Source organism: Chaetodon trifascialis, chromosome 20 (assembly GCF_039877785.1).
Source record: "Chaetodon trifascialis isolate fChaTrf1 chromosome 20, fChaTrf1.hap1, whole genome shotgun sequence".
Lineage (NCBI taxonomy): Eukaryota > Metazoa > Chordata > Actinopteri > Chaetodontiformes > Chaetodontidae > Chaetodon > Chaetodon trifascialis.
In genome coordinates, this window is record NC_092075.1 from 21,739,412 (window position 1) to 21,762,867 (window position 23,456).

The window sequence follows — 23,456 nt, forward strand, 5'->3', positions numbered from 1 at the left end:
CCAGGACAAGCCTGAGCCAGCCCTAACTATAAGCTTTATCAAAAAGGAAAGTTTTAAGCCTACTCTTAAATGTAGAGACAGTGTCTGCCTCCTGGACAAAGACTGGAAGATGGTTCCACAGGAGAGGAGCTTGATAGCTAAATGCTCTGACTCCTGTTCTGCTTTTTGAGACTTTAGGAACCATAAGTAGACCTGCATTCTGGGAACGCAGTGTTCGAGTAGGGCAATAAGGTACTATGAGCTCTTTAAGATAAGAAGGTGCCTGGCCATTTATGGCTTTGTAAGTAAGGAGGAGAATAATTAAGAGGACAATGTTCATAATCAAGGGAAACAAAGCCAAACGTTTCCAGATGGACACTGAATGGACTCATGGTCCTCAGTAGATGGTCATTCAACCTCTGCCTCTTTTATTCCACAAGCACAGGTGTGTGTTTGAGTGTTTGCCCTCTTAAATGTGTATTGCGTGACTTTTATGCACCACCTCTCATCACAGCTCAAGTTCTTGTGGCACAGACAATGTTGTGCAAGTTACTAGAAATTTGTGAAAATTAGTAATTAGTTACAGTTACTAGTTAGTTCTCACAAAAGTAATTGATTTACTTACTCCTAATCACTGCATAAAAAGTGTTTAGTTACTGGTTTAGTTACTGGGGGAAAATAACTTTTTGATGACAGTATTCAGATTTTTACAGATGGATCTGGGTCTGCAGTTGCTGTGTGGAGTTACCAAGAGGCTTTAACAAGAAAACAGACTGTTTTGAATGTATATACTGTTGAATTGTATGCTATGCTGATGACATTAGAATGGAGTGAACGGGTGAACTGTAATAATATGTTAATATAGTGATTCTGTGTCACCCCCTGTGCCAAAACAGAAAGGATATATAAGATGTAGAGGAAACAAGAGGAAAGAGCGAGTAATGTTAAGCAGGCAGAGAATTGTGCACAGCAACCTCAACAGCACACTTTTCATCATAGGAAAACATCCAACAGGCCTTTGCAATCAGTGTCATGAGGCAGAGACAGGTGAACATATTCTTATATCATGCAGGAAATTTACACATGACAAGAAATGATGACACAGTTATAGAAAATAAGGCAACTGGAGGACAACTTTAAAAGTATATTAGAATGTGGGGATAATGTGCAGGGGAGGAAATGAATATTTCGTTTTCTAAGGACGACTGGACCGGAGAGACAGCTCTAAGATGACACAATAGTACTTCCTCTTAAAATGGATTAAGATCCAGAATAAAACCTGAAGGTCATTACAGCCTATGTGAGCTGGTATATCTGACTCACTGTGAGGCCAGTTCCTTCCAGGAAGCCTCTCATGGCCTGGAGCTGCAGCTGAGGGTGGCACAGCTTCTCTGGGAGCTTCACTAGCATTGGTCTGTGGTGTTTCCACAATGCCAAGAGCATCCTGCAGCCAAAGCAAAGAGTGAAATGTTTAGCATCAGAGCACACTTCAAAAGCAAATCCTAAACCCTAAAACATACAGTGGCCAGCTGTTTGAGAAATTTACTGAGCTTTCTTTTAAACAACAGTGAATAATACTGTAGAACAGCTGCTATGGCACCCCACAGCAGAAGCCATGATGATTTTACTTAAAGACATTTTCCATCCATCCATCCATCCATTTTCTATGCCGCTTATCCCTTTCGGGGTCGCAGGGGGGCCGGAGCCTATCTCGGCTGTCAACGGGCGAGAGGTGGGGTACACCCTGGACCGGTCGCAGGGCACATACACACACCATTCACACTCACACCTAGGAGCAATTTAGAGTCACCAATCAACCTAATGAGCATGTTTTTGGTCTGTGGGAGGAAGCCGGAGTACCCGGAGAGAACCCACGCATGCACGGGAAGAACATGCAAACTTCACACAGAAAGGCCCGACCTGGAAATCGAACCTGCGACCTTCTTGCTGTGAGGCATGCGCACTACCTGCTGCACCACCGTGCAGCCCTAAAGACATTTTCATTCAAACTAATTTAGACTGAAGATCTCTGACGAGGCCTCCTAGAAGAAAATGACAGATTACGTCATGTCTGACTCCTAAGTCACTACCCATGGCAAGATCATCTGCTGTAAAGTCTGACAATACTGCATCCCCTCTTATAGCACACTCTAATCCTCCTCTAATACAGATACAGACCTTGTAATATCATTTCTTTTTCAATCTGAGCCCTCTGGCACAGCAGGAGCAGCACTGGAGAACTTCAACATTCCCTGATTGCAGCAGGTCCCTCAGTTCCACCACTGACACTGTTAGAAATGGTTTGATCTAATTATCTGACAGCAGGACTTCAGCCTCTGAGTTTGTGAAGGTCTCCTTCTTACTCTTGCACCCTGTTCAAAAGAATGACACTTGCAGACTTGCTTTATCAGAAAAGGGTTAAAAGATTTAAAGGTGTAGTTGCACATTTTTGCTGATGTGTTTAAACACTTTCTTACTGACAATCAGATGACATCACTGTTTCTTGGCTGACCCAGTCAAGAAACAGTTTGGTCCATTACCCCCTGTAAAAATGTGAACTGTGTTTTCACACTTGGGTTTTGCACAGATTTAACATCCAGCACCAAACAGCGTTCCCTCTCTTTCTTGGACAGGGATTGACCATACACTAATACGATCCTCTCTGTGCAGTCTGATTTAACCTTTAGATGTTTTAATGTGGGCGGCACGGTGCCGCAAGCAGGTAGTGCGCGTGCCTCACAGCAAGAAGGTTGCTGGTTCGATTCCCTGGTCGGGCCTTTCTGTGTGAAGTTTGCATGTTCTTCCCGTGCATGCGTGGGTTCTCTCCGGGTACTCCAGCTTCCTCCCACAGACCAAAAACATGCTCATTAGGTTAATTGGTGACTCTAAATTGCCTGTGAGTGTGAATTGTTGTCTGTCTTTGCATGTTGCCCTGCGACCAGTCCAGGGTGTACCCCGCCTCTCGCCCGTTGAAGCTGGGATAGGCTCCAGCCCCCCTGCAACCTCGAAAGGGATAGGCAGTATAAAAAATGGATGGATGGATGTTTTAATGTCACTACTTTTCCTCTCGTCTGTTCTTCATTTCCCACCTTGTTTTAATGCTCTGTATTGTCATTACATTTCTATTCTTTTTACACTATTCATGTTGACAGTATTTTATAGTATAGTCATTGTATTTGTTTGATTGTTGTTTTTTACTTTATTTGGAGTTTCAGCCACTTGAGCTGTAAAATCATCCAGCCTGCCTGTGCTATCATGGGATGGAACTTGGAGGTGTGTTCACAGCGTTTCCACAATATAACTGAGAGCAGCCTGTTCAAAGTACTCTCGTCCATAAACTACCATTTGAACATTAACATGCTCCTGAACATAACTTATCTCTTTCTGATGATAGATAGATAGATAGATGGGTAGTAAATAGGACATATTCTCTAAAAGTTAATAGGTTACATTTTTATTATCAAGTACAACAAATAAAGAAGAACACGTTGTATTAAGTTTAATTTTCACAGGGACCAAGAAATATTCCAAACTACGCTGGACACAATTTCCATTCTAGATTTTTAAATTGACTCAATTACATGGGAGCAGATTTCATCTTCACCAATTACAAGTGACAAGTTCCTTTAAGTGTATTTTGTTGGGTCCATGTGAACATTTGAGTGGGGTCAGTGACAACTCACTTGAAGTTACAGGGTAAATGAATGTGACTGTATAGCTTATGACCTCTGTTGGCCTTAACGGATGGATCGCCGTGACAACATGATAAGCATATTTTCAATATCTTTACCATTATACAGACATAAAATAACTACATGTTGCAGTAAGATCATACAAATTTAAATTAAGGATCATTTAAATACTTTCACAATTCCAGGGTAAAACTGACTACACCGAATTTGACTGACAGTTACATGAATTCATCTGATGCAAACACTAGTGAGAGAGTATTTGCACTTCTACATCAAAGATGAGTAGGCCTTGTGTATGAAGCAAATACACAAATCCTGACCAAATAAAAGTAGAAACCGTGCAAAATGACTTTAATTTTAACAACTGTGAAAGGTAATACTCAGGTGTTCCAAATACGTAAGTAAAAAAGCAGTAAATGTATAACTCCATGTCGTCTTTGTAGCACTTTTTGGTGCCTGTTAATCTGCAGTTTTTGTATAAATGTAATATAACGTAATCACCATCACACCACTCCAGTTGATCCTGGTGGCATCAGTGATCACTTAAGCACACACAGTCCCAGTTTATCCAACTCAAGTGTACATTGCTGAGTACATGAATGTAGCATCTGCGGTTCATGTAAACATATTTGGCTTCAAGTTAAGACTAGAGACATGAGCTCCACGTGTTTGTGTGGCTGTCTGTAAGGCTCTGGGTGAAGCTGAGGCTGCTGTGAGGCTTTAGCTGCCTTGGTCCTAACTAGTGGGCTCACAGCATCAGTCAGTCTAGGGAAGCAACCAAGACAACAACAATACCTGGGTGCAGCTACTGTAATCCCATTCAGGTAAACACCTGACTGTCCAAAAAGCTAGTTTCACAAAAGCCTCATCTATAGACAGAAACAGTTTTACGCATTTACACGAAGGTAAATGTGTATATGAGCAACCATGTCCTGGATGACTTCAAGTCTTCACGGACATCAGATATGAGCAGAGCACCCACACATTATTTCAACTGTGTTTAACTAACTTAAATTTCACATGGTCCATTTAATTGGAGGACGCTGGGTCAAGGTGTTTGAGTACTCCTCCCACCAGGTGGAGGCTTCCAGTGATGAGGACGTGGATCTCGGCTACTTCGCAGAGCGGAGCAGCTTTGGCCATGATACTGGGTTTAACTGGAAAGACCGTCTTGGCTGGGTCTACCACGACTGAATCCCTGCCCTGAGTGATCCACTGGAGGGCGCTGAGGATGCAAGGGAAGACCAGGGTCTCTGTTTTCTTTTCAGGGGCCAGGGGCAGGCTGTCCTCGATGAGCAGCTGTGTGCCGTTGTGGCTGTTGTGGAGACGCCAGCTCCTTTCGTTATCCAAGCAGCGGGTCAGCATGTTCTCCACTGAGACATTGAAGTTCTGCTGGTCTGAGAGGATTGAAAAATGACTCATTTAAGTTCATAGTTGTTCTGTTTTTAATTTTTGGGTAACACAAAACCACTTCAATAATTTACACTGTCAAGCTCCGGTATTACAGAGAGGACTGGTAGCTATTTTAAGGTCTCCCTTGTATAAAAGCAGTCGTTCAAAATTTGGGGAAATATGTTCATTTGTTTTTTATGTGCTTCAACTATTTCTTGCATAACAGTCAGCTGGAATGATGACTGTGTGCACCTCCTGAAGTATGGTTGTCACAGTGAGGTTGCCAGGTTTAGTGAGTGTGCAGAAACAAATATCACATCATAAGCTTACTGACAATCGAGACATCCCCACTGTAGCCAGAGAAAATGTTCCAATGCACGACCCAATGAAACCACAAACTCTGAGTATAGATTAAACAAATGAGATACAACTTGGTTTGATCTTTATGAAGTCAGGCTTGCTATTCCCCTGATTCCAGTGTTCATGCTAAGCTAGGCTAACCGAGCCTTAATGCACAGATCAATCTTCTTACTCCTATATATATATGTATGAAGGCACAAATGTTCCACTATCCCTTTCAATCAACCGCTGGCTGTCCAGAGGAAGGAAATTGATCTCAACCCCATAGAATCTTTTTGGAAAATTAGCAGCTGTGAAAACTACATGTGATTTGTAGAAGGGCTAAAGAACACTGGCACAGTGGTTCACTGTCTTTTCATTCTTTAAGATAGAGCTTAATGTCAGCTGATCTCACCTGCATTACAAGAAGAGATGGCTTCAGTGATGTTTGGGCAGAACACAGCAAAATCAAAATGACATGGCTGAAAAGAAACACAAAAAAAACCCCAACATAAATGTTTGCTCAGACAGGAGAAGATGCTGCCAGAGCAAAACAAAATGATGTTCTGCTATTGATCTCCAAACCAGGTTAAACAGGGAGGTTTCTGGATCCATTACAGTTTTTCAAAATGAAAAAGGCTTCATTCGTACTTCCACAGTGGCCCTGAGAGCTTAACACACTACAACATTGTCAAATTAGTGAAGATGTTTTGCATGTGTTTTCTTAAGCTACAGTGCATTGAGTTCTGAGGGCTCCTCATGAATACATTCAACTTTTGTGTTGAATCTGCAGAGCCTTATATTATTAAACTTTTAAAACAAAGAATGCTTTAAAATGGTCAACATAGGAATATAACAAATAATTTGTTTGCTGAGGGTGAAGAATAAGACACATTACCAAGCAATTCATTTCTACTTACAGTGAAGGGAGCTCATCAAGTTATTCTTAGCTTGATGAGCTCTCCAATGATCAGCATTAAGAGCCAATCAGAGACATGCATTTGCCCATTCACATCTGCCTCATTCTTAAGAAAAACACTAGATTTATCAGCATACTTACAGTCACAATTAAAATGGGGAATAAACTCCATTCGAATATATATTTCTAAAATATCAATATACACAATATGAAAAAATGGGAAAGTAACTGAAATGGCAAAAAAAGAAAACTAAGCAACAGTATAGTTTCTACATTTTACAATCATATATGTGACATCCATATACACACAACCATACACACAACAGCATTCTGCTCAACAGCTGAAGCAATGGCCAGATTAGCTGTACTGCAGGAGGCAGCTGTACTTACCACCAGTAGTTTAAGCATGGCTGCTGAGTCTCTGTCTCCTGTGGCATTGAACAGCAAAACTCTGGCCACAGGTCCGCTACGACACAAATATGTAAAGGTTTTACATCAGTATTGTTCTGCTGTTTTAACAAAAGTGCTTGTATAGTAAATACACAGACTGTCAGTGATTAAGACACAGGCAGACACTCTGGGCCATAAACAACTAGAAACAACAGATTTCCAATTTACCAGACTCACTTCACATCTTAAAAACCAATCTGGACTATCAGCCAGCTGGACTACAACTTCACCTAAAAACAATTTCCATGTTGTCCTCAGCTGACACTTTAAACATGCGGCCCCTCTAGTGAAAGGTGCTACTCCTTAAGTCAACAGTGTGTGGAGTGCTTCCCATGGCTGTTTGTTCAATCTGTTTGGTACAGAGCGCCCAGATATCAGTACTGTGGGTCTATCAACAACATTTCTTCCTCTTTCTTACATACCAGTGCTAAACAAAACACATTTTTAAATTGGAAGGGTTATGTTATGCAGATGTGGTCATACTGCATTTACCTATTACACTGTAACATGTAATCCTTTACATAACAAAACACTAAAAGATTCATTACTGTATGAAGGCTCCGTATTATGAGGACTGAGTCTTTTACACACCATTGTTACAGGAGGTGCAGTGAATAGTGCTCACTCTCTTCACTGATACATCAAGTGTCCTGATCAGACATTCACCTTGCATTCCTCTCATGCTGGGCTGCAGTCTCTCTGTACCAGTCTACACAGGCATTCATACTGCGCATGGTGTGAGCTCCATCCAGGAAGTAGGTAACTGTTCCATGTTTCAGAGTCTGATTCCTTCCGGGCCACTCTGTGTCTGCCAGCCCTGAGACCAAACACACAACCATAGTGGATGACATCATATTTAGCCTGGGGACTGTTCAATGTTTGATTCACAAATATCATAACAATATGACTTTCTAATGCATTAATTTATACATATTTAGGTGCATTTAAGAGGGATATATGTCAAGTCAAACAAATGTTCTTGTTTGCTTTCACAGCTGCTCATGCTGCAGAAACAGAAACATCATGTTCGCAAACGTCCTGATGTGCTTCACTGACCGTCACTGCTCAGTCTTAACTCTTTATTTTAACTGTCAAATGCCAACATACTGAATTAGCTTAGTCAGGGATCCAGCAAGGCAATGATCTTTGCCCTAATTTTGCTCTTATCAACCATGACTGTTCATTCTTCAGGACTCACCTTTGACCATGATGGGGCTGGGCTTGAAGGAAGTCACCTGAAGTACACCTGTGGTCTCGACACTGGTTGTGGAAAAGCTTTTATCTGTGGAATGAGGACACATGAAGACAACACTGAAACCTTTTTAGAGATGGAATACACAAGAATGCTGTCTATTAGTGTCTCGGCTTTTTTGCCTATTCAGGTGTCATTGGTGTCAGTTACAGCTACATTCAGAGACAACAGGACATTTATGGAAAGAGCTACGATGCTCTGCAACAACTTCAAATTAGCTCAAGAATTATTTTCTGTGGTTTTATTAAACCATACCCTATACCTTGATTAGAGCATTTTTAAGGAGGAACATGACATGCAATTCATCTCTTTGTGTTTTATCTTGTGCTGCTGTGGTCTTGTGTCGTCTGAGCCACACTGCTGTAGTGATGTTTACAAGAAAGTGGGTTGGGTGTTTATTCAGATATAATTGTTGCCTAATTTGCACGTCTTCTGTCCCAAATAGAGATAGCTTCACTGTGTTATGAAGTCGAACTCTTTCATTTTTGGATTTCTAATGTCCTTCTTGCCATTGACACATAGTTCAACAGTTAAACACACCGACCCACCTGGTAACCATCTTTTCTGCAGCCAAGTGTGACTCAGCTGAAGGGCCAGGGAGGCATTGGAGTGCTGGTGCTTCCCGGCCAGGCCCAGATGCAAAGCTCCACAGTCTGCCTGGTAGTCCTCCAGCTCTGGACACACCCGCAGAGGACACTAGAACAACAGGTTAGACTGTTCATCACCCTCAGCAGCTGGAGGAGAGATACATTTCACTGAGCAATCTCTACGGTGGCTGCGTCATGTTGAGTGGATCTGCAGTGTTGTTCTGCTGAATTTGTTCTCAGAGTTTGCATGTTCTGCACTTCGTATTGCGTCTGTATTTGCAGTCGGTCGTTGCCTTTGTCAGACACCATAAATCTCTGACTGAAAACAATATATTAGTCTGAGTGGTCACTTACTCTTATCTCCTTGGCCCTGTCCCTGAGCACCGCCATCGCATCTTCTGGCTGTTTGACTGTGAAGGCGTGAACCCCTGGCTGAAAACACATTACATGATTGACAGCCAATTAGATGACAGAGCAGTGGAGAAGTAGAAGAACACTGTATACTGAGCATTTTAAACAACTTTAATGTCTCTCCACCAAGTCTGAACTCAAGTATGAAGAATTCAATATGTATATATTTCACCTTGAAAACAAAAAGTTTCACAAAAAACAAATGACTCAAGTATGACTCAAGATTCATTTACTGACTTTTCCAAGTGCTTTCATACGCATCTAACGATCTTCATCAGGAGATGACACAGCATATGAATGGAGCTGTTCTTTTCCTCCGCTGCCTCGCTCAAAGCTGCTCCAGGCCACTCTACTCAACATCGCTCTGTGCTCAACTCAGACTGCACCTCGCTCTACTCAAATCACTCACTGTTCGCTCCCAAAAAGGAAAAAGAAAGTTGTATTTTAGCTTAAACACGAGGCAGCTAACGAGGCAACTAATTCACAAATAAAACATGACCTCAGCAGATTCGTCTGGTTCTGTCTGAGGCTACTTTAAACACATCATTTCATTTCTTTTAATATATCACAAACCAACTCAACTCAACTTCAATTTTAACAATGAAATTGCTTCACTCCTTCTTTATGAGGTCTCTCTCCTCCCACAAACTGAACAATAAATGTACTCAAAAAAAACATATTACCCTATAATCCACACAGGCTTGGCTGGAAAACAAACTGCCCACATGGTCAATAACATGACCAAAGACCTTTTGATAACGCCGCAGCAGCCATATCAAAAGTCAAAAGGCAAACTTTTTTTTCACTTCTAACTCATGGTAAGTGGTGCATGGAGGAGATAAGGCAATGCTCCAACTTGTCTGCTCTGCCCTCCAGCCAAAGTCCTTCTGCTCATGTTCCCCACTCACTTGTACTCTGCTCACACACTCTGGTGGATGGGGCTTGCTAAGTTTTTATGACCATGTACCATTTGGTCAGCATGGCTTTACCCAAGCTACAGCAAAATCAACTCAAAAACTGAAAACTGAGCATCCAGCTCCATGACAACATAGCACACTCCATCTGCTGATGAAGACCACCAAAAGGACCAAAAAGCTAAGAGGCAGCCCCTGAGTAACTTTTTGGATCTTTTGTAACCTGTATGTTAATATTTAATCTGAGCACAATGGTGCATTCGTGATGTGTGCAGCCAACACACCTTGAAGATGCCTCCTTTTTGCCAGGCGATCTTTTCAATGGTGTCACCAAGAATCTGGGTGTGGTCTATACCCAGAGAGGAGATACCACACACCCACGGCCTCCTGTTGACCCAAAACCACAGAGGTGAAAAACACTGGTAACGTTTTATTACAACACTGATTAAGTTGTTAACAAAAAATCTTTATGGTGACAGTAACTATTAGTGCAACAGTGCACTTCAGTGTGCAACTGGCAATAAATAAGCAAGCCTACTGCATGTGTAACCTGGTTTACATAAGTGCATGTAAATGCACTGAGTGACTTAGAGTTAGTACTGACTTATAGTTTACTTTGCAAAACACGGCAAACATGCTTTCTGAAGGCATTTCAGCAAGCCTCTACCGCCAATTTCAAATGATCATGCGATCATATGTATGCACCTTTTGCCAAAGGACCTGGGGCCTCATTTATAAAACTTGCTTACGCACAAAACGGGGCTTGAAAGTTGCGTACGCAACTTCCTACGCAAAGGTTGTGATTTATAAAAAATAAACTTAGCGCGCATCGGTACGCCAACTTTGATGCTTGCGTACGAACATTTTGGAGACAGGGGGAACTGGCGGTGCAGATGGTGAGGTGGTGAATTGAAGCCAGATTGATCTCATACATTTAATGTCATCACATATCAGACTTATAGACCTGCGTAATCTTAAACACCCAAGTCTGCAGTGAGATGTGTTCCTTTAGTGAGCCGTTAGGCCTACTACTCTATGCACAATGTTCATATATCATACTTCCATCTTCAAATGATACAGAGCAGTGGATGGCACTGATGGATTAGTATTAATTGTGACAAGGTGTGTAACAATCATTCAATTTGCTGAGTAAGCATATAAACAGTGCGGTGACACTCGTGCGTAATGCTGCACAATGGATGCGCTGGCACTGCTGGAAGATCACGCAAATGGTAGGATCAGGATGGAGAGAAGTTTTAGGGACCACGGAGATTTCCTGGCCCATGATGATGACTGGCTAATAAGCCGATTTAGATTCCCTAGAGCGGTGCTCTTGGATCTATGTGCTGAACTGGGCCCAGTGTTAGATAGACCCACCCGCCATCCCAGTGCATATCGAAGGTGCTGACCACTCTGGGGTTCATGGCGACTGGCTCCTTTCAGCGGGAATTAGCCGACAGGTAAGTGTTTGATATGATTAATATTATATAATGTTACATCGTCTGTCTAAAGCCCCTTTTGGGTATGATATAATTCAGCTAAATTATGTCCTTAGGTCTGGGATATCGCAGCCATCCCTCAGCGCCATCATGCCAGCCGTTTTGGATGGCATTATAAAAATGACCAGTCGATACATCAGGTTTCCTTACACTGTGGGTGAACAGGCCAAAATTAAAAGGCAATTTGCAGCAATGTCCAGTTTCCCAAATGTAATCGGCGCAATTGACTGCACTCACATTGCTATAAGGGCTCCGAGTGAAAATGAATTTGCTTATGTGAACCGAATGTGCATTCACTCAATGTACAAATTATTTGTACCTCACCCCCTTCACTAACCCGCAGAGGAGGTGCGCTTCAATGTGGCTCCGTCGTGGAGAGAGCCATCGGCCTCCTCAAAGGTGCCATGCCACTTTCTTCTTGGCCTCCACCTTCACATCCGACCACTTCTTTTTAAATTCTGCCACAAATCGCTCTGTGGCACTGGAACTATTCACTGCGGTGACGACGTGCTGCCACTTTTTTTTTTTTTTTTTTTAAATTCGTGACACCACTACTGTGACCACCAAACAAAATATCCTTTCTGGCCTCCACCTCACCCACAAGCACCTCGATTTCAGTCTCCATAAAATGTCTTTTTCTTTTCTCTGCCATGATTGAACGTAAAATGCCATTGATCAGCAGGCATATTTATATGCAAAGACATTCATGAGGTACTTTGCATTGACCATTCATGGTAAAATGTGGGTGTGTCTGGGGCGGGATGTGAGGTGAATCCATCTGCGCAATCCACTCCAGGTGGAGTGTGATTTATAAAGGGAAAATTGCGTGCAGGTGTGAGTACGCATGGTTTTATAAATCCGAATATTTTTTGGCGTACGCCATTTTCAGCTTTTGGGCGTACGCACACTTTTAGTGTGGATTCTACGCAATGTTTTATAAATGAGGCCCCAGAACATGTGACAGAACACAGAGAGGCAAAACTGTAGATTTTATAGATTTATTTAGCACTTGTCTGGCTCTCAACCAGAAAACACATACAATAATATTGTATGTAGCGTTAAACTGCCTACAACAATGAAGGCTCTGTATCAACACTCAACTTCCTTGAAGTGCTCTCAGCACTCTGATCAAGGTTGAAAATGTTTATCAAGCATCTTTTATTGCGATACTACAACTGTCCTTTATTGAGTCCAAAATGTAATCATAAAATATATTACAGCTGTTCTGTGTGTGTGTGTGTGTGTGTGTGTGTGTGTGTGTGTGTGTGTGTGTTTGTGTATGTGTGTGTGTGTGTGTGTGTGTGTATATCAAAGGGACGTCAGTTGAGCACAACCACATCTCAACGTTCATTCTCTAACACACAACATATTAACACTAATCTTTTACAATCTTTGTGTCTGATCTGAAGTCTGTTCTGAAACTTAAGTCATTTAACTACAAAATGATATCAAGTTGAATTAAATGTGTGATCAAGAATGTAAAAATAATCAAATTTTACTTCACTACTTTCATCCTGAAAGAGGTGAGTCAGTCACAATCAACAGCAGCTTTATACATGAGAGTCTTACCTTATAATATTAGTGCAGTCATATGCTCCACCAATCCCAACTTCAATTACAGCTAAATCCACCTGGACAAAGAAGAGAGATCCAAGGAAAGTCAGAAATTTTCAGTAGTAAAATTTGTTGTCCCTCTTGTGGCCCGAGGATAGTGATAGCTGATCAGTCCATACATCCAACATACTCATCCTGAGCAGCACATCTCAACAACATGTCAGACTGGAAACTTTCCCAAAAGATGAACCTCTTCCATTGTAGACAATCTTTGAGATTTTGTGATGTTGCACATGCAAAGAAAAGGCCTGATTTCTGAACAGAACAGGTTTTCTACAGGCCAGAAACCAGCAGAAACGTATTCAAACTGAATGGCTGGAACTTTGCTGTATATGACCAGCTGCACAAGCATTTCAGTGCCAAATGATATGTTTTGAAGTTATGTATTATCCTCAAGAGCGGCCTGCTAGCGTACCTTCTCCTGAAGAAACACATGGAAGGCCAAGATGGTGAGGAAACGGAAGTATGCTGGCATTGTCCCTCCATGGGCATCCTGAAGAGAGGGGAAAAAATGACTGCATCATAGTGTTTTCAAAGTTTCGTATGCAATAATATAGACCAGTTGATGCAAAAGTCATATTATGCTCGTCATATTATGAAGTTATGATTTAAAATGACAGAAGTAAGCCATCATCTGGATTACTTTTTTCATGCTTTTCAATGCTTGACATTAAGGCTTGCACACTTGTCCTGGACAAGTGGATTTTTGTGTAGGGTAAGTAGATGCCAAACTTACATGGTCCCTTAAACAAGTGAAAAGTCATTAAAAAAAGTGTCTTCACATTATGTGCCACTTACAACTCTGCTATTTAGTTAAATGAATACATTCAGCATACTGATGTGATACAAATGCATTTTCCCCCACAATACATTCAACTCTGAATGCCTTACGTCACCAATCAGCAGCCAGTCCAAATATTCCACAGAGAAGGAATCACTCGCAAATATTTTACCTCAGAAGAACAGTGGCACCAATGTTTCATGAGGCTCTGCAGCCCAGCCAAGTGCCAGAGAAAGCAGCAAGAGGAACTAACTACAACTGCACGGTGCATGTCAAATATGAAAAGTTGTCAACAGCTGGAGAGATGAATTTGACTGCGTCACAGCAAAGCTAAAGGGATAATGTTCTGTGGTGTCTGTTGGTGGCAAACCAACTTGTCTGACAGTGGCAAGACCATCTGTGCAATACACTAGATAAGGATGATGTTAGCCAAGCACCAACCTGGAGAGCTGTGACCTGCTCTCACTGAATCAGTCCCTGAATCAGTTCTGAGTAAAAGACGGCCTCTATATTGAAGTCCAACAGTTCTAAGACCAAAAACAAGAAAGAACTGAAAGGTCCAAATGGACCTAAACATGTACAGCAGAAAGTAAGAGAAATACTCAGGGAGAGACAGAAACTAGAAGAAAAAAAGGGAATGTCCCCACCACAACAGCTGGAAAACTATTAGGCTGTAAGTGTGTCCTAATCATTTTACTTCGGACTGCTTTGAGGACCAATACAGAGCAAGATTCACTTCAAAACTGAAGCTAACGGATGGATCAATACAGACTTCAAACTTAGAACGTACAAGTTTTGACATTTTTATGTTGTTTTACTGTATATTTTGCTGGTTGGATGTGGGAAACTGTTGTGTCACGTTGCTTTTTGTGTTGTCTCAATATCCTGACCAAATGTTATCTCCACACTTCATACTGCAACACAAGTTCAGCTGGTTTTGTTGGGACAAGAAAGGCTCCTTTACTGCGGTGGATTGGTATGTGTGTCGGTTGCTGCTGTATGTCATTGTACTTCAGAGACACTCACTATTGCACTTACATCTGCCAAATAAATGCTGTTGAGAAGCCTAATTGTGCCCCTTGTCTAACTCTGAAAATGATTCATATTACATTTACTAATTAACCTACATTATGAGCTACTTGCTTACTAAGAAAGTGTAGTGAGCTGAGCTCCTAGTTATTCTACAGTAAAAAAATAAAATAAAAATAAAGAAAAAGAACAAAAAAAATGCTGCAAGTAATAACAAAAAGCAGGTGTTGAGAGTGTGTGCATGTTCATCTAGGTTTATGTGTGTGTGTGTGTGTGTGTGTGTGTGTGTGTGTGTGTCTGTGTGTGTGTGTGTGTGTGTGTGTGTGTGTGTGTGCAGCTTCTTCTTGGGGTTGCACAGCAAGCACATGAACACACATTTTCTCTGTTTCACTTATATGCATGCATTTCTTGGAGTATGGCCATGACGACTCATATGTCTTTATCCCCCTGTAGCAGAGACGTAGGAATGAGCCCAAGTATTAGTACATGACATCACGGTCATATGGAACTGCTTCCTTCTGCTGCACATCAATGTCTGTGTATAGCTGTGTAGTCACTTTCTGACACTTACCAGTTTTATTTCAGTCTGCAGCAGAAAGCTCAGCTGCAAATGCAAATGCTAGGCCTAGATGTTGCATATACCTACTTTAAGAAAATTCATAAATTGAATCATTTAACTGCTTATCAACCGTATGATTGTCTGAATTTTACATTCCACATTTGCAAACAAAATGACAAAAGTAAATGAAAATTGGTGCAGTCTATGAGCTTACTTTCAGCCAATTCATCTCAGTGCCAGTCTTTTTTGATAGCACCACTGCATTAACATCAAACATTTTCTATGTCTACAGATAGCAGCAAAAAACTAATCATTATATAAACAATATGTCACATGACCTTGTGCAATGTGAAAGGTATTGCTTGTTGAGACAAACTCAAAGAGAATTATCATCTAATGCTGCAGTTCCTCTCAGCTCTACAGAGCTTTTAGCAGTTAAACAGCCAGATGTTGTTGGTGGAGAGTGAATATTGAACTTACACTCATCAGGTGGACACAAACACATGTCCAAATGAATGATTAAGTTCCACTGCCTTATCAACTTCATAGACTGATCATGTGTTTTTACAGCTTTGTGCGCTGCCCCCACATGGCCAAGAAAAAAAAGGAATCTGAAAAATTGATATCCAATTAAATTAAACTTCAATGTCCTGTTTTTATCACTTTTTATCCCAGATTTCTCACTGTACTGTATACTTTCTTTGATTGTGTCCAGGTGGCACTGCAGACTAAACACTGGTAAAGTGGCCAAAGTGTGCTGTCACATGAAGGTCATGCTCATCCTCACGAGGGGTCTTTTTTCTATTGGACTCAATTACAACCTGTGACACTGATATTACGCAGCTGAGGCTGAAGCTCAGGCTGGCAGTACAAACAGGATGCACAGCAGAGTAAAATGCCACAGAAATCATTGCCTGAAATGCCAACCATTACTTTTAGACAGTTAAAGGTTAATCCTCTGAATCTTTTCACTAACTGAAGTGAATCAGTAGCCATGGCCTGTTAAAACAGCAGACAGATTTAAAGTGAGAGGGGGCTGTGCTGTAAAACTATACTTGTTACATGACCTACCTTAGTTTCATCTAGCCGTCCATAAACTTGCCAAAAGTATTTAGTGAAGAGATCTTTTCCAATGGGCTGTCCGTTGATTCGAATCCTCTCCCTGACTTGAACCAAATGTGGGGAACTGCAACCAAAAAGGAAATGTCAAATCAAGATTATTAAGGAAAAAATACCATGGTAAGGTGCTTAAATACAGATCTTGACCTTGTTATTTTCCCTGTTTTAAATGTTAATGTTTAATTTCTGTTATTACATTTGACACATATTAAAATAGTACATTCCTGTGCATTAACTGGCTGTATGTCTTACTTCAAAGGAAACACGCTTTGTCTTTCTAAAGCATAATTGACTATGTTCTACACAGACACATAACTGACACTAACAAAAACTAACATTTGCATTTTGGAACATGAAACAGCAAATGTACCTAGTCAGTTCAGAATTCCTAGTGCATGATGGGAAACCTGGGCTGCTGCTAACAATGTAAGCCTGCCCTGGAGATGCTGACCGTGTCTCTGCGTCCCCTCTATCTCCCCTGGGAATTTCCTCTTTTTGTTGTCACACAGACACCAAAGCAACAGTAGAGCTGGTAGCTGAGGATGCAAAAGCTAGATTGGCTAAGTATTCCAGAGCTCTGTTCTGCCATCATTTCATCAATATGTGGATTCCGACCAGAAGGGGAAACATCATAGATTTGTGCTACAGTAACATTACATTCATGGTCACCATAGAGACTGGAAGATTTCAATGTCCCAGAAAAGATTCTGGTCACATATTTTCTGATTATGGACCCTATTCTCCCATGTTTTTGTGTTCAAGTGACTAATGGATTTTCCACTATTTAGTGAGAGCGCCACAGCTGGCAGCCACGAAATGGGCTGCAATGATGCTGTTATAAACTACAATACTCTACGCAACAAAAAGCATGAGGCCTATGTACTGGCAACATCAGCCCTCTGTATCAAACAGTGCACGTTTTATTAAGACACTGCAGTCTTACCTGTAAAATCCTGTGCGGAAGCCATAACCTCTCAAAATCTGCTCAGTGAATGCACATGTTGAGCCCTGAAAGATAAACACAAACACTCAGAGGCCACCCTCATAAAGCTGTCACAAGAGTTTGTCTCCTTCAGTGAATGAACGCACGTTTGAAAACATGTTTGCATGACCTTTTATCAGAGCTTGCATAATGAGAGTTTAGAGCTAAGTATTAATGGGACATTCTAAATGTTAACAAAGGCTAGCCACATCATTATATATCTAGAGTCCAAACTCTTTAGCTCTATGTGTGAATGTGTGTTAAACGTGTATGGTTATTACTGACTGGCCTTTAAAACAACAGCAAAGAAATATACAACACTCACAAGCAGCTTGTGTGTGTAGTCAGCTCACCTTGCCCTTTGTTCCTGTTACATGAATGATATTGAGACGGTCTAAATCCTCCACCTTTGCCACACACACACACACACACACACACACACACACACACACACACACACACACACACACACAAGATAAGATAAGATAAGGTATGATAAAGGGAAGAGTTTCTTTATCACCTAGACAACAATAACACTATTTGTTATTCTTGAAGTCGTCACTGTTCTGTGACAAATGTGCCGTGTGTTCTGTATTAGCTGACATATCTGACTCACTGTGAGACCGGCTCGTTCCAGGAAGCCTATCATGGCCTGGAGCTGCAGCTGAGGGTGGCTCCGCTCTTGCCGGACCTGCTCCAGAGCACTGGCATTGGTCTGTAGTGTGTTCAGAGTGCAAATGGCATCCTGCGGCAAAGGCAAAGAGGGAAATATTTAGACCCAGAGCACACTTAAAATAATCTACACAGCACAGAAGCGCAGACTCCATGCACACATCCTGGAAATAATGGAATGGAATTAACCATACAGTCACCTTTTTTCATTTTACATGCACATGTTCAATGAGAGCTACAAGGTAATGAGCGTCAGGGTCTCATGACTGTCTGACAGTAGCTTGTATTTAAGTTCAGCTCTTATCCATCAGGTGATGAGATGACTCCACTGGCCTGATCATCTTGCAGCACATCTCATAATGTTAAAGGAAGACTTTTCCTGAAGCTGGACCTGGAAGTGTTTAGGGCACAGATGACCTTAATCGTTTGGTCTATCAACAGAAAAGAATTTCTCGAGGAACAATCCAAAGCATTCACTGATACAAACATTTTCTGTTTCGTGTTTTCTGATATGAATTATATAAATTCAACAATAATGAAAATGATTATTGGTTAAGGTCCTACTCATGCTCAGGGTCTGACATAAGCAATGGTCTGGCAGCAGTCAAAGTCTGTATCGGGTGGAATTCTTCAGTGAGTGATCACCACAGTAAGAACATTAGAGCCAGTCAGCCCTTTACGCTCACTACACAAGCTGTATAGGCTCCCAGTAATTACCCAAGGTCCCCGCCTCCCCCTCGTGAATTGTGGGAACAGCATCATTTAACTTGTGTTCTCTCTTCTCCAAGTTTGATATCAGCAAATTACAATGATGTTAAGTTGAGGTGGTGGCTTGCAGCACATCTCTCCCTAGTCCGTCTCACTAACATAGCAGGGCATTACATCTCTTGGAGCATGTTGACACATAGTATTATGATGCCTCCTCTCTGATCTGAAGTGGACATGTCTATGTGCAGTTCTGAATGCACCCAAGACACATTGAGGACACAATGAGATCCAATTGCTCAGGCCACATTAGAGGGCCTGGTATGCATATGGCTACATTCTTTTAGCTTTGTGTATGCTAATGTGTCCTAGGCCACCATGAAGAACTGCCTACTCAACAATGGTCCTCTGAGTAAATAGGTCACACACATCACAAACATGCTGTGTGATTGCCATGTGGTTCACTGTCATGCAAATTATTTGTTTAGCTTCTCTTATCTACCAAAGATCATCAGCAGATGTTTGTTTACATATAGTCCGTTTCAACTGATTTCACTATTGAACTAGTAACCACAATATCCCCAGATTCCCTTAAAACATTGTGCAACTTTGACTTGTTGAGTGAGGAAAAACTAACTAAAACGGCTATGGCAAATTCTTAATAGTTTATGCCTTGTTAATTCCGCATGAAATGAAATAAGTTGTTCTAACAGGTTCTCCACACTCAGTGACACACCCGCTGAGAAACCAACTCTGATTATTGGCAGCTCCATTTTGACAAATCTGAAGTTAGCGACAAATTCCTTACTCTCAGGCTGCCAAAATTCGTATTGCTCCAGAATGTTGCAGCACATGTTCTGACAAAAATTAGGAAGAGAGATTATATTTCTATGATATTAGCCACTCATAAAATTTAAAATGCATCTCCTTACTTACAAAGCCATAAATGGTCAGGCACCATCTTATCTTAAAGAGCTCATGGTACCTGATTACCCAACTAAAACACTGCATTCCCAAAATGCAGACTTACTTATGGTTGCTAAAGTCTCTTCCATGTCCTACCAAGCCATGTCACTAACTTAGCTTCTTCCCTGGAGTTTTTGTGCTTTCTTGTCTCGCAGGTTCCCATGGCTTGTGGCTGAACCTGGATTGTGGGTTAGAGCTATGCCTCCTGTCATTGCCCTGTCTGACATCCACTGCAAATGCTACTACTATTAGTTATACTTCCATTATTATCACATCCATAGTGCTGTATTACGTACATACACTATCTGTTATCAATATGTACATACACCACACACATAAGTATAGTGCTTCCTCATGAGGGAATTGTTGGGTCTCTGTACATAAAGAGTTTGGTCTGTACCAGCTCTATGTGGAAAGTGTCCTGAGACAACTTCTGCTGTGATTTGGTGCTATATAAATAAAACTGAAATTGAATTGAATTTTTTACTTTGTAAACAAAACAGTCATTTTGTTGCAGCATTGCTGTACCAGCTTGTTGGCTTTTCTGTGTCTTCAGTGTGTCTTACCTGCCAAAATGTAGCAGCTGTTTGAACACACCGTTTCATTATTTACACCACGTTTATGAAAGAGGACATTTTATGGACAGTTATCATGTCAAGTTTCAGAAATAAAGTTAACCGTAACTGGTATTGGCTACTTCTTGGTTCCCATAGAGAAAATCCTCTGACTACCTAAAAAACAGTTAAGTTCAGTTAAGTTGATGTGTTAAAGGAAACATACACTTCATGAAACACTGTCTGTGAGAGAATCTTGAGTATTTGGGCCATCTTGTAAATTCTGACAATGTTATAAATCAAGTTATTTCTTTCTTTGTGTAACTAACATTCCCATTTGTCCCAGGGTGTTGGGTACGTACTGTTGGGCTGCAAGTTAAAAGCAACAATGTCTCTTTGAAAACAGAAAGATTTATGTCTGTTTGCATATAGAGCGTGTAAGTTGAGATCAGATCTCAAGTGGTCACTAGAGAGGCATTCTAATGTCAGGTATGAACTGACATACTGAGAGCTGTCCACTTGAGATTGGATCATCCAGGACACATTCATACCAATAAACAAGCTCTTGGTCTGTCTGTCTTACTTGCCAGCTGTGATGGCACTTGTGGTGGAGTGGAGTACATATTATTCTAAATTACAGGAGAAAATGGGCTTTGGGCTGAGTGCTACAGACAGGCTAGGAAGTCACAAAGTATTGAGAGGCTTACTAACACATTGGTTTGTTTACAAAACAAAAATACAGAATAACATCAGCCTTGTCCTTTGAGACACTGCGACAGAAGTCATTATGATACAACAAATGAGATCTAACATGTTAATCAATTGATTAAGTGAGCATTAAAGGCCCTGGTTGATGGATTTTGTTACTGTTGGACAGAGCCAAGCAAGTTGTTTCCAACCATTTCCATTCTGTATGCCAAGATAAGATGACCAGCTGCTTGTGGTAGCTTCATATTTACTGTACATGACAGTTCCATAGCTTTGAAAAGGACAGGACAACTGTTCTGATTCTGATTTATCCCATTAGAACTGAAAAATACTAGTAAGGAGCTGTCACTCTTTCTGCTGGAGTGTCCAATGCATTGATGAATGTAGAAATACAATCAGTCAATCTACAGAAAACTAATCAACTATTTTGATAATTGATTACTCCTAAATTCTCCATGTACAAATGCAACAATTCAGAAATGCAAATATTTGATAGTTTTCCTGATGCTATATTCTATTAACATTGTTGTGTTTGGGTTTTGGACAGTTGATTGACAAAACAACAACAACATCTGAACATGTCAGTGTGGGCTCTGGTAACCTGTGACAGACATCTGACCAAACAAGTCAGACAAGGAGCAAACCACGAATCGAAAAAATAACTGTCAGATCAGCCAGTAATGGAAATCATTTTTAGTTCCAGACCTAACTAGCTGTGACAGAATAGCCATCAATAATGGCAGCATCAAATTTCAATTGCGAAGTACGTATCCATAAAACAAACAAAAGCATTAGCCTTGATATAAAGCAAAGATTGGCAGTATTGTGACATTTATGAAGATAGACAGCGACTGTATCATCGCTATTTGCATTAAAGTTTAGCTGCAACAAGTGAGGATAAGTCAGTGCCTTTCTGGTGACTGTGTTGACAGTTGTTTGCTTATAGAGCACTTACAATACAATAAGTAATGTGACTTCTATTAAGTTATAAGAAAACTCAACGCCCAGAAGAAGTAAACGGCAACTTAAACTTACAAAACTGTCCGAAGTCAAAGTCTCAAATATGGCATCAGAAAAGAGATTTATCCCACGTGTTAGCACATTCGTGGAACTCTGACGTTCAGGCAGTCAGCGTGGCAAGCAGCGGATAACACAGCTGACAGTAGCCTACCTGCTCTGTTCAGACTGTAACTTTTCTTAGCAGTCACTCAGCAGCCATCAGCTAATGTCCAGCTTGTGATCACTTGGCTCAGATGACAACGCCACCTAAAGTTTCTGTAGTTTCGTGTGGTTCTGTCAGCCATGTTTCTATCCGTCTCATAACTGTGCAGTCACTCAGAGTTGTGTTACAAACTTGTCAAACTAGCACATGGTGGCTAGCTAGCTGGCTAGGAGCCGCTGCCAAGACGGGTAGAAAAGACTGTACAGCTTACCTGGTACTCCATGCCTGGGATCTGAGGTGCCGTCTTGGTGCTATAGTGTCTGACTGAAAGGCCCGCCAACCTGCACACCCAGTCCTTCTTTCGGAGCCGCGCGGTATACGCGGAACCCCTTTGCAAAACGCGCGACATGCACACCATCATGAGGTCTCGTGCTGTCACAGGAAGCTGGAACCAAATATGGGACGGTCTTTTCACATTACGTGATGACGCAGAGACCCTCCCCGCTGTTCAGAAACCAGCTTCGTCTTATTTCTATTTATTACAAGTGTATGTGGGCTGGGGGTTTGTATGTGCAAAACACACAACTAACTAATTGTATTATTTTCTATATTGCTTGAATATTGAAAATTATTCAAATATTTTCTAAATGTAATGTCGCTCATGCCATTTTACATGGCCAACATTAACGTTTATTTTTACTGAGCAAAGAAAATAAGACAACTGTCAGGTCATTATGTAATAAAAGGGAAGTTTAACATATTTTAAAAAATTGTGAATGTCATATTTTTTTGGTTGTTTTGTTTAGTTTAATTTAGTTTAGTTTAGTTTAGTGTTGTTTTTACATGTATGTTAATTTTACAGCCACTGTAATATCCACAAAATCTAAACTAAACTTTATACTCACACTGTCACACTGGAGAATGAACAAACAAAAAAAAAAAACATGACCTATGTACATTTTGCCTTTTTGGAACAAAAGGGACACATAGATACATGATACATGAAACATTAACATCAACTCCAGTCGTGCAAGTGTCATTACCTCCTATGTGCATTTTTGCAGGTGAGGTATTATTCCTCCGGATCGCCAGGTGTCGCTCTCAATTAGTGCCACTTATGGCGTCCCATATTGCTGCCTTCACGCGCTGCGCTAATCATCAGTTTTACTAC

The 23,456-nt window shown here is 41.1% G+C and overlaps 1 protein-coding gene across 1 annotated transcript; it reads right to left on the reverse strand.

The window, feature by feature from the left end:
• Window positions 1-3,417: 3,417 nt before the first annotated feature.
• On the reverse strand, window positions 3,418-22,706 carry LOC139348900 (folylpolyglutamate synthase, mitochondrial-like). The gene is made up of 15 exons (XM_070989292.1): window positions 22,557-22,706; window positions 18,135-18,263; window positions 17,872-17,925; window positions 17,480-17,544; window positions 16,489-16,603; window positions 13,464-13,541; window positions 13,004-13,065; window positions 10,220-10,322; window positions 8,965-9,042; window positions 8,572-8,719; window positions 7,970-8,053; window positions 7,438-7,588; window positions 6,712-6,787; window positions 5,818-5,884; window positions 3,418-5,068 (listed from the first exon to the last, which is right to left on the reverse strand). The coding sequence occupies exons 1-15, from the start codon at window positions 22,704-22,706 to the stop codon at window positions 4,701-4,703; spliced, it is 1,728 nt and encodes a 575-aa protein (XP_070845393.1). The 3' UTR covers window positions 3,418-4,700.
• Between the last annotated feature and the right edge of the window lie 750 nt (window positions 22,707-23,456).

What these genes read in the sequence shown, in the direction of transcription:
- LOC139348900 (XM_070989292.1), bottom strand. Translation starts at nt 22,706, where the DNA reads ATGATGGTGTGCATGTCGCGCGTTTTGCAAAGGGGTTCCGCGTATACC. An exon ending in ATGTGTTTCTTCAGGAGAAG is followed by an intron (nt 13,066 to 13,463) that starts GTACGCTAGCAG and finishes TTCTTTGTCCAG; the next exon opens with GTGGATTTAGCTGTAATTGA. An exon ending in CATCTCTTCTTGTAATGCAG is followed by an intron (nt 5,069 to 5,817) that starts GTGAGATCAGCT and finishes CAATCCTCTCAG; the next exon opens with ACCAGCAGAACTTCAATGTC.